General features: G+C 40.6%; 1 protein-coding gene across 1 annotated transcript in view; it reads left to right on the top strand.

Annotated features, from left to right (window-relative positions):
* The first annotated feature begins 228 nt into the window (after nucleotides 1-228).
* Nucleotides 229-12,368, top strand: part of LOC117524672 (interferon-induced helicase C domain-containing protein 1-like) — a 35,036-nt gene continuing 22,896 nt past the window's right edge. The window contains exons 1-3 of the mRNA XM_034186486.1: nucleotides 229-360; nucleotides 552-617; nucleotides 7,170-7,396. Of these exons, the coding sequence (XP_034042377.1) occupies nucleotides 572-617; nucleotides 7,170-7,396 (273 nt within the window). The 5' untranslated portion in view covers nucleotides 229-360; nucleotides 552-571. The remainder of the gene's footprint in view (nucleotides 361-551; nucleotides 618-7,169; nucleotides 7,397-12,368) is intronic.

Genomic DNA, 12,368 nt, shown 5'->3' on the forward strand with positions numbered 1-12,368 from the left:
AAATGAGAGGTTTTCATGTGAGGATGCAAATTTGCAGACATAGCAACTGGAATATAATTCATTACAACTGCTATGATAGTTTGATTAACACCTGTTGCATCCGTCACTATGTGTGAAAAATTGATCACTGGTCCACCCGTGCATGAACCATGTACATAAGATACAGCTGGATTTCTGCAGTAGGTTCCAAAAGGTGGTCTGCTTATTTCTGCAGTTTCAGATGATAAAGTGTCTTCAACCGAAATGAACATCCAGCAACTGAAGTTGCCACAAATGAGCAGTCAGCTGGCGATGAAAATTCTGATAATCCGGAGAGCTTGGTGAGCAACTTGACCGATTGGACTCTGGATGAAAGCACAGGTATTACAATGTGTCCTTAATGATAAACTAAAAGGCCAGTGAGACCAGTTAGCAACAAGATTTACCTGCAGCTAAATCTGTGCCTGTTGAATAACTGAAGTTGGAGAGTTTTATTTGCAGGCTTGTACATCTCAGGAGAGCTTGCTTGTCTTGTATTTTTATGCTTGTATTTGATATCTTTTTCTTTTCAGACATATACAATGAAGAAAGCATGGAATCCAGTCAAGCATCATTTGATTTGGAGTCCTTACAATCAGGTAGGACAAGCGCATCCTTGCTAATGATAGAGATACATTTATGTTCAAGCAGGTATGTGATTGTAATCTGTAGTATTAACCTACAGTGTTCTTTGTGCAAGTTTGGAGTTTGGAAAAGCAAATCTCATTGCAGGTCAGGTCAGGAGTTAGAGCACATGCTGGTGCCACATGTTGTTCCATGCTCCACATCACAAAACTGTACTGGGTCCTAGTTGGCATCCACCAAGGCAGACAAAATGTCCAACATCACCCCTTAAAAATAATCATCCATCTGGTGCAGCCAGGTGAAGCAAAGGCTATTTGCCCAACTGTTGGGCAGATAAGTCATACATTGAACATTACACGCCCAACCGTTGGGCAGATAAATATAATGTCTTACCTTTTTCGCTCACCGTGATCGGTATTTGACACGTTTTGTGCATCAAAACTACGTTTTTTACACTACTTTTTTAAGGCTCTATTGCAGTGTGAAAAGCGGCGTATGTTTGTTTGACACATTTAACGGCGCTGTCTTTAATTACTGCAAAAATGGATGAAAGACAAACTTCATAAGTATTTTGAACTGAAACCTGTTGACGACGAAACTGTTTTTATGAACACAATGCTGCTTGTTGCCTGTAAGATGGTGTTAGTTTCACACAGTTCCCTGGGTGCGATAAGCCAAACAAAACTGCTTTAGATCACAGCCCCTCCATGGGCTGCGAACCCTCCCGCAGCCAGCGAGAAAATATCTGCCCTTTTTTCCCCCGCGTTGAAAACGGAAGTTAACTTACAAGCACGCTCATTGGTCGGTTGTGGTTGGGTGTATATGCCCGCGTATTTACTTTATTGAACCAACGGTTGGGCGTATAACCACTCCATATATGGTAATGGTAAATGCCACACTGGCAGAACCATTTATGCACATATATGCAATTTATTCTTGCAAGACAGAAGGTATGTAGTGTGCGTGTGTAACCCTAATCCGCCCTTCCCGATCAGCCTACACCATCCTACTCAAAAGCCAACCGACAACTTCTATCAGGAAGGGCCGACCACCAAAGCAACACAAAGACAGACAACAACAAAAGACAAGTGGTGAAGGCAATAACTGTAAAGTGAGACACCGAAGAGACGGGGCCCCAACCATACAACTTACCAGGACAAACAACTACACATGAACAAGCAGTGACAGCAGCAGTCTGTTGTCTAATTAGTGAGCATCCATACCCTAATCTAGGACACCAGAGTCTTGATCCCCTTTAGAACACTCAAAACCGAATTGTGGTGACGACCACAAACGCATAACCATCCACACACCCAGATCACAGATAAATATCCGATTACTACTATGGCTGGTGTGTTGGGCCAAGGCAAAAGTACAGAACCTTATCATATGACATGGACCATTCGAGCACGTCAGAAGCCATACGGCCAGGCGCACGCAACAACGGAAATGAGTCCAGGGCGCAGAGCCCCAGGAGAACAAGGGCAGCGGAAGGACATGGGGCCAGGAAGGGCAGCCACCAGGGCAGTCTGAAGAACCACCAGGGGAATGGCTCGGCGGCGCCGGAATGCACCCCCCACAGAGGCGCAGGAAGCAACCCCATACCTAAGGGATGCACACAGGGCACCAGCATAGGCCCACAAAAGGAGAGGCCCCAGAACCACACCACCCGGGCCACGGCCCCCAAAGGGAGGAGCGAGCGGCAGCGGGGACAGGGGGCCAAGGAGCCATTGCAGTCGAACCCAAAGCGCAGGCAGGGACCACCGAGCCAAATGAGGACAGGCCCCAGACAAGAGGTGGGACCCAATTCCCCGGGCCAGGAAGCACATGAGGCTCCCCCCAGTCCACCCACCCCGGACCCCACCCCAATGTTGTATTGAAAGATGCCTTCACTAAACAGAGAGTTGCTACAACAGCTTGCAGGCTGATCACACACACATCAAGCTGCCTGCCTCTTCCGCCTCCCCTCAGCTCTGCACCCAGATGGGTGGGCCGTTGCCCTCAATGTGGATCAGTAAATTTATGTGATTGGTTGAAAAAGGTTGCATTTGACATTTATATGTGGTGACTGCTCGTGTTGTATATAAACGATATGTGTAAAAGTAAAATTGTGTTTTGTCTGTGTAGCGTGGTAAGCAAAAGAACAGTATGCACCGTGGCATCCCAGAGGAGATATGAATTATCAAATAGACTGAGAACATGGCCTTGAGACATACTGTCCAACACTCCCTAAATATCTACTCGTTTGACTCAGTCATTGCAGCAATACCCAATGATCCTCTGAAGAGGCCTAGTACCAAAGGTATCATATTGTTGCCTTACATCACTAGTTAGTCTCACAACCATACAGTAAGACAGGAAGCACCAGGACCCTGAAGACATGGACCTTCACTGTCCAACAAAGATATCAGTATTGCAAAACACCTTTTTCCACCCACCTCTTGACTTCATAACCTCTTCCTAGGCATCTCACAGGCTGAAGGAATTGGAATTTGGTGGAACACATGCAGGCACCTGTGCACGCAGTTCTGCATTCCACCAGCAGAACACAGCGTAATTATTCACCAGTTTGCTTAAATGCCACGAATGGAAGAATAGTTAAATGTCTGAAATAGTAGACTTTTTTTGTTTGTTTTACTAGCTGGTGTATGAGTGTTCAGGCATGCATCCTGTGCTCCAATATGTCATAACAAACACATTAATGATAGTAGTGATCACATGAAAACATTTATTCTTAAAGAAGCAAGCACAAAATAACCATTAAAAAGTGCGCCCCTTTGGTAGCTCTGCATGTTGATTTGGCACAAGCTTGACATCACCTGCTCTTATTGATGCAACTCTACATTATATGGAGAATGGGCAGTGGGGGCCTTGAACCGGGAACCGTCCACTATGGAAACAAGTGCATTTAACCACTTGGCCACCACCGTCTAAACACAAAATAAAGCATTAACTCTTTAAATATGCCTGATGTTTACAATGAGTGATTTTTAGAGTGATTAGTTTGATGCTAGTTTGTTTTTTAGATTCTGTGTATGAAGAGGCCTCTCTTTGAACAGCAGTCTGTCAAGTGCAACAGGTTAACGCCAAGATGTCAAATGCTCAAAATACAGGCGCTACCTGCTGAATTTCCATTTACCCTTGACTGATCATATTGCATTTGCATGGTCTCTGGTGGACAAACCTAAAATTGCATATTCATGAAGGCAAACATGCTAAGTGGACAATGCAGGCTATTTGCACAATTGAAAGTCATGGACCTTTCTGTGTGGAGTTTGCATGTTCTTCCCATGTTTGTGTGAGTTCCCCCCGGGTGCTCCGGTTTCCTCCCACATTTAAAGACAAGCAGGTTAGGTGCATTAGAAACTTTATAATTGTCCAGGACTCCCACGCAAAAGAGATCTCAGTCTCAACGGGACTAACCTGGTTCAATAAAGGTTAAAAAAAGAGACAATCCTCAGTGCACACTGTTAGTAAATCAGCATGCACATTTTTGCGGTGTGCTGTACACCGCAAAATATGTTTGCAAATATTTTAACACACAAACCTTCAGTAAAATCACACCCTATATTTTTAGTCTCTCACTAATTAACATTATTTGATTCTGTTTTTAGGACATTCCAAATTGTTGCATTGGCTCAGCCCAGTGTTCTTAACAACATCTGCAGTTTTCACAGCTGAAACCAAGAGGAGATATTCAGACAAATGAACAACAAACAAATTAACCTAAAATTACACCCGAGTCAAAGAAACACCTGTCATCATGTTTTCCTGTGTTTTTGCTCAATATAAACCTGGGTGGTTGGATATAAAAGTTGCCATGTACATCCCATGTTTTTGACATTTTTTAGGTGGAGCTCACATTTTCATATCTCTTATTCTTCTTTTGATTCCAAACCCAAATGTCTTCATTGTATAGCAAAATCTAATGTACTGGCCTTTCAGAGGCAACTGTATTGTGATATCAACACAGAAATGATGCATCTTGCAGCCTGACTATCAGCAGAATCATGTAAAGTTTTGGCTCAGTAGATGCCTTAAAATAACACACAAGCAAAAGTAGTGTGGTTGGAACATGTGCTGCTGCATTGCTACATCCCACCAGCTTGACACCAAAGAATATGTTCCATGTGTCTGCTAAAATATAAACTATGAAGGGGTTAAAGAGGCCAGAGCGTAACCAGTGTTCCAAATTACAACCACATGCTGTTTGCTTTGGTGGACTGTAAAGTAATATGAGGGAAAATATAACTGTGTCACAAAACTGAACACTTTTTTTGCAATAATGTTTGTGAAACGCATATGGATTCTGCAGTGTCATACATTAGAAGCAGTATTCTCAAGACAAGATGCATCTTGTCTTTGTTCACTGAACTTGAGGTTACAATTCCCTCATTATTTTGGATAAGGTCATAAGACTAACTTATTGGGCAGAGAACCCAGTGTGAGCGCTCTACCTTCTATTGAGCACTGTTTTAAATTTTATGAAACAAAATTGTGTTGCAGTGACCTGGATAAAACTAAAAAAGGAGCCACTTTGTTTATGTGTCTGAAATTCTAAATTGTTGAATGTTGTTTCCTTCTCAGTGTGGGAACAGCTAAATGTTCAGTAGGCTACACAAGCAACTACTCAATCAGTACTAACTTGAATCAATCATGTGAGTCCATGTTTTTTTGTTTTTTTCCTGACATGCAAAGTTTGGGCACCAAAATTGTCTGTCTCCACAGAAAACGCTACATCTTTGGGGATGGAACTCATATCAGGTAGAACTTGGAATGGAGAGAAAACTGATTCAGAGTTGGGCTGTTAGGTACTTTGCGTGGTGATTTAGCCTTGCATTACACAAACAGGGCAACAGAGTGCCAATTATTTTGTCTGTTATTGAATGCTTTAGTTGTCATCTCTAAAGTGTTTTAAATAAAGTGCAAATATGAATAAACTGAGTCAATAATTTGCACTTAAGGACTTAAGGTTCAATTGGAGATGTGTGAAATTGAAATGTACAGCTCCTTACACTTACTACATCCACTAAAGAGTTAATCTGTGTTTGATTATGAGCACAATATCTCAAAAAAGACTTGGATGGATATAAATTAAGTATGGTGGCAGGTGAGTCTTGGGTCAAAAAAATGTTTATTAAATTTTGAATTCATATTTTTTTGTTTTCTACCATTTGATTTCAGTGTTATTTGTACTTTCAGGAAACAGCGCTCTCACCTGCATCTAAACTCTAAGTACAAATAAGCAGATTACAGCTGGACCTTAGTTTGAAGTTTTGTACTGTGACTGTCCTCTAGTTTTCATAATTGACTGCTCAGTTTACAGTCCCCCAAAACAAATTACTTTATCTTTGGGAGCTTCTTAAATAATCAACCAGTTTTGGTCTAAATCACATCAAAACATAGACTTGGTTTGTTCATGGAAAGATGCACACAAGGGACAGAAGACGACACCACTACGAGAACTAACGCTGCACGGGGTTGTAGAGATCAAGAAATGGTGTTTCATATTTATGCTAGAATATTAACGGACTTAAGGACTGGACACAAGTGTTTGGTGATGTCTGTCTTTGCAGGAGAACGAAGGTCCACGTTTTCAGGGTTCTGGTGCTTCCTGTCTTGCTGTATGATTGTGAGACTTTAATGACAACCAGTGACTTACTAGATGTCTTTAGTACTAACTCTCTTTGGAAGATCAGCTGGAATGACTTTGTATCAAAACAACAGTTACTTGGAAAGATGAAGATACGGAGTACCACTTGCATTCAATCAAACTTTATTGCAGACATCCAAATAGACATACTATCAGTAAAAGAGCAGTAAAAAATGCCATTAAAAATGCATACACATTCTATAAAGGCACAAATACCAGTGTTTCCACATATGGAATTGGTATGTGACAGAACTACACCTTGGAATGGTCAGCTGCATAATAAGATCATTCTGGGACCCCTGCAGTCTACATATAAACTTGTACATTAGTCTTCTCAGCGTGGCCTGGAAGGTGTTCATTGTGAGGGAATTCATGCATTGTGACGGAGCGTCAGCTTTGACACTTTGACCATGTGGCATGTTTCTCTGCACATGATCCAGGGTGCAGGTCCCTGAGTGTTGAGGACCCCAGTGGCTGGAGAAGAGCAAGGAAATGCCCACATTTCAACAGGCTGCAGTAGATAGATGGTTATTTTAGAGATGTAGCTATGGACCAGTTGTCTGCCTGGAATGTTGGCATTCAGGACCCAAGGTGGTTCCATGGTGTTGCGGATGCAATGAAGCCCGGCACCAGCACATGCTCCCAGACTTGACTTGACATGAATATTTTATCCATTCATTAGTTAATATTCAGGACTATTCAGAGGTTTTAAGATGACAAACATTTATTCTGTAAAATTATCACCAGCTTCAAAATGTCATCTGCAGCGCTGTGGACTCAAATACCATAAAGAATGCCTGTCCTCAGCCCACTGCCTGCTCATAGAGAAATGTTGGGAAATATTGTCTGTAATTACGGCTTGCTGATGTGTTCAGCGGTTTGAGTTTGTCCGAATGTGTGCTGTGCTTTCCAGAAAAAAGTGGCTCAGGAGCAACAGCAGGAGGCCCGGAAACAGCTGACATTGTTCTGCGAGACTATCAGATGGAAGTGGCTGGACCCGCCTTGGAGGGGAAAAACATCATCATATGCCTCCCCACAGGAAGTGGTAAAACCAGAGTCGCGGTGTATGTTGCCAAAAAACATCTGGACTGCATGAGAGAGGAGGGGCGATTGGGGAAAGTCGTTGTCCTCGTGAACAAGGTAGTCCAACTCAATCTGGTCGGCCGGATTCACAGCCGTGCTGATGTAGCGTTGGCCTGCTTGTTGCTTTTTCAGACACAGTTAACATTCTTTGTTACACTGAAAATATCAGTGTGGGTCAGCTCACCACAAATTACACACCATGGGGTTGGGATATTCCCCTGCCCTCTAGAACATAGCTGAGGTGCTCTGTGCTTGAAAAGTCCCTCAATTCTCAAATTTCAGAAGACATATTTATTTGAAAGGTTGATGGCTGACAAGAGTTTAAATACGACACAAAAAAACCCACTGAGAACTCTCAAATCATGACTGAAACATCCTGAGAGCTTCATCACTACATGGTCTCAGTAGATCTGTCAAATGTTTTCACCACAAAAGACTCTTTAAAGATATTTGCAGATCCATACTGTTGTATGCAGAGTTTTAGATTATCTGTGTTGCCGTAATCGTGCAATAATTTTATTTCCAGGCGCACTGTGTCGATGTTGCACATCCAGCTGTATTACAAATCACCTCTCACCCTAAGCTGATGTTGTCAAAATATTCCCAATGTCCAAAAGCCACTTCCCATTTACATTATGTCACCACAAGTTGAAATCTATTCATCCTTTACATCCATGAAGTTTGCATCATATACATGTAAATATCAGTACACGGTATACAACCCCAATTCCAATGAAGTTGGGATGTGGTGTAAAATGTAAATAAAAACAGAATACAATGATTTGCAAATCCTCTTCAACCTATATTCATTTGAATGCACAACAAAGACGAGATCATTAATGTTCGATCTTTAAACTTTTTTTTTTTTTTGCAAATATTTGCTCATTTTGAAATGGATGCCTGCAACACATTCCAAAAAAGCTGGGACGGGGCAACAAAAGACTGGGAAAGCTGATGAATGCTCAAAGAACACCTGTTTGGAACATTCCACAGCTGAACAGGTTAATTGGAAACAGCTGAGGGTATAAAAGGAGCATCCCCAAAAGGCTCAGCCATTCACAAGCAAAGACGGGGCGAGGATCATCACTTTGTGAACAACTGTGTGAAAAAACATCATCTACAGTCCATAATACAATCTACACATAAGCGGCAAGGCCGAAAACCAACATTGAATGCCCGTGACATTCGATCCCTCAGGTGGCACTGGATTAAAAACCGACATCATTGTGTAAAGGATCTTACCGCGTGGGCTCAGGAACGCTTCAGAAAACCATTGTCAGTTAACACAGTTCGTCGCTACATCTACAATTGCAAGTTAAAACTCTACCATGCAAAGCGAAAGCCATACATCAACAACATCCAGAAACGCTACCCAGTGGAAAAGTGTTCTGTGGTCTGATGAGTCCACATTTCATATTGTTTTTGGAAATCATGGACATTGTGTCCTCCAGACAAAAGAGGAAAAAGACCATCCTGATTGTTACCAGCACAAAGTTCAAAAGCCAGCATCTGTGATGTATGGGGGTGTGTTAGTGCCCATGGCATGGGCAACTTACACTTCTGTGATGGCACCATCAATGCCATCTAAGCAACGTCTTTTTCAGGGATGTCCCTGCTTATTTCAGCAAGACAATGCCAAGCCACATTCTACATGTGTTACAACAGTGTGGCTTCGTAGTAAAAGAGTGCAGGTACTAGACTGGCCTGCCTGCAGTCCAGACCTGTCGCCCATTGAAAATGTGTGGTGCATTATTAAGCAAAAAATACAATAACGGAGACCCCGGACTGTTGAATAACAGAAGTCATACATCAAGCAAGAATGGGAAAGAATTCCACCTACAAAGCTTCAACAATTAGTGTCCTCAGTTCTCAAATGCTTATTGAGTGTTGTTAGAAGGAAAGGTGATGTAACACAGTGGTAAACATACTACTGTCCCAGCTTTTTTGAAACGTGTTGCAGGCATCCATTTCAAAATGAACAAATATTTGCACAAAAACAATGAAGTTTATCAGTTTGAACATTAAATATCTTGTCTTTGTGGTGTATTCAATTGAATATAGGTTGAAGAGGATTTGCAAATCATTGTATTCTGTTTTTATTTAAATTTTACACAACATCCCAACTTCATTGGATTGGGGTTGTAGTTGTTTTCTTACTGAAGTATTACAAGGGGCTGTCTTATAGATGTGAACGGTTTCTAGTTATCATCACTGAAAACTTTTTGAATGGATCAAACACAAATTTGGGGTTGCTGACTGATTTCATCCTGACGCCTGCGCTGTTGCCTCAGTTGCTGAGATCTGAGCGGTGCATGAATTGTCATTTTTGGTCATTTCCATGATAATGCAGTTTCTGATTACATATGCTATTGGAGGCATTGTAAACTTGCAACTTGCGCATAATTTTGTAAAATAATAAAAAAAAATGGTAGATTGCACAACCAGCAGGACCAAAGTTATGTCATAAACAGTGTTGAGTGACAGTATCATAGTAAAACATATTTTCCACTCATCTCTGTTATTGTGTACATGGGGTGTTGCTCCGGTCTGTAGTGGAGGAATGCAACATGCAGTGTGTTAGTGCCAGGCTTGGGGAGTAACGGAATACATGTAACGGCATTACGTAATTAGGATACAAAAAAAAGGTAACTGTATTCCGCTACAGTTACAGATAAAAAGACGTATTCAGATTACAGGTATATTTAGTAAAAATGGGGATTAGTTCGCAGGATTACAATTTTAATGCATTTTATGATATTATCTGTATATAATATATATTGTTAATGCATTTTCACTGGAGATTCGCGACTGAACACACTCAGAAAAATGCTCGCAAAATACGTGTTAAAAAATGCCATTTTGACCTGGATATCGAGCCAGTAAAATTAAATTACATTAAATTATGTCAGGAAAGTATTAAACTTACTCAGACACACACACATTCCCAAATATTAGCGTTGAAAGTTACACGGATCTGCGCTGTTCAAGCTGCTGAACTGAGGTGTTCTGCTGCAGCTGCTCTGTTCAACGCAGCGCTGCTCCTAAAACCATTACAATACATTTATATATATTATATTTTTACACAATTATCCTTTATTGACCGAGTTTCATTCATGAAGTCAGTGGTGTGGGTTCACATCTCTGTGTGTGGGTGTGATTGTGAGCGGCACAGCGCGGCTCATTATAATCTCATTATTTTAAGGTGCAAATTAAAAAAAAACCCAGTCTTGTCGAACAATTTTAATCACTAACAACAAGTATTTTAACTAGACATTGGTCTGGCAGTGGAAAATATCAACTAGAAATAAGTGAAGAGTTAATGGTCTGTGTCATCGGGCGACATGGCAGGAGACATACAGCTGTTTATCATCCAAATATCACGTACAAAGTGACAAGAAGAACCAAAACCACTTACTTATGGAAGGAAATATTGTCTCCCTTGTTCCTCCCTTTGTGGCTTTGCCAACATGCGCAGCTTTCCGGCATATTCCACCTGTTTCTTGAACTTCTATGCACACAAATGACTAACTTGCCCGGAATTAAAATGGCGTCCACGCCTCCTTACTGACAGTATTTACTTAATGGTTTTCATTATGCTTTTGTTCTTATTTTGAAAGTTCAATAAGTGGACTGATATGTTAAACATGGTGCAAATGCCATGTGAAAGACTAAAGTAAGATAATTTTATGTTTACTGAACAAGTAGCAGACTTTTTTTTGTTTTGTATATTGTCCTGCAAGCCACTTTTAATTACAAATTCATCCACACACCGCCCGAGTTTTCATTATCTTTCATTTGTTTGGCGTTTTTTGTTGAAAATTTAGCAGGTGAACACTGGGTGTGTTTAAAACAATATTGTGGGTGCTCTTAATTCATAATGTGAACTAAAACAGAGCATGCCATGTAAAAGAAATAGTTTTATTTTTGCTTAATAAACTGTACTATGTGGTCAAGACTATTTACATTTAGTTTCTTTTGTCTGTATTAGCATATTTGATCCAGAAGTAATTGAAAGTAATCAAATTACATTACTTTAATATTATGGTACTTGGATTACGTTACTGACTACATTTTTCAACAGGTAACTAGTAACTGTATTGGAATACATTTTTAAAGTATCCCTCCCAACCCTGGTTAGTGCACATCGAAAACTCAACAGTACACAGGCCATATAGTGCAGCGGCTAAGAGAATATTTAGAGCAAAATCGTGCAAATGGTGATACAAGCACCAAAGTTGGCACAAATACTCCTTAGACATTATTCTTTTGAACAAACCGACTGGCCACTTGAATTTTCAATAGGCGGCCAGGTAGGGGTCAATTGAAGAATTACACAGGGGTTGAAATTAAAAATGCTGAAATCATTTTGAAAAGTACACCACATTATTTGTCTGATCGTAAAGATTCCAAAAAGGTATAGTTTTGACTATCTATACCTGAATGATCAGACGTTATGGGGTAAAACAGCAAAAATGGTGACTAAGGTCAGTGTCAGTTTGTACAGGGGTCAAAAGTTAAAGTTGCTCTAATTTTGGTAAAAAGTGATACAAATTATTGGTTGAGCTAATAGGATTAATAAATGGAATAGTTTTGATTGTGTTGAATGTTTGGTCTCCAAAGTAAAGGTCAAACAAGGTCAACGTCCATTGGATTCTCTGACATGTGACATATGTTACCCTGTAACATGATAACTAAGCATGATACATGGTGCAAACTATTCCTTTTTAAAACCCTGTTACCTCAACTAATAATTTGCATAATTCTTTACCAAAATTGGAGCAACTTTAACTTTGGCCCCTGTACAAACTGAAACTGACCTTTGTCACCATTTTTGCTGTTTTTACCCCATAACTCCTGATCATTCAGTCATAGATAGCCCAATCTATACCTTTTTGGAATCTTTGTGATCACACAAATAACGTGGTGTAGTTTTCAAAATGATTTCAGCATTTTTTATTTTGACCCCTGTATAATTCTTCAATTGACCCCTACCTGGCCACCTACTGAAAATTCAAGTGGCCAGTCGGTT

Source organism: Thalassophryne amazonica, chromosome 14 (assembly GCF_902500255.1).
Source record: "Thalassophryne amazonica chromosome 14, fThaAma1.1, whole genome shotgun sequence".
In the NCBI taxonomy this organism is placed as follows: Eukaryota; Metazoa; Chordata; class Actinopteri; order Batrachoidiformes; family Batrachoididae; genus Thalassophryne; species Thalassophryne amazonica.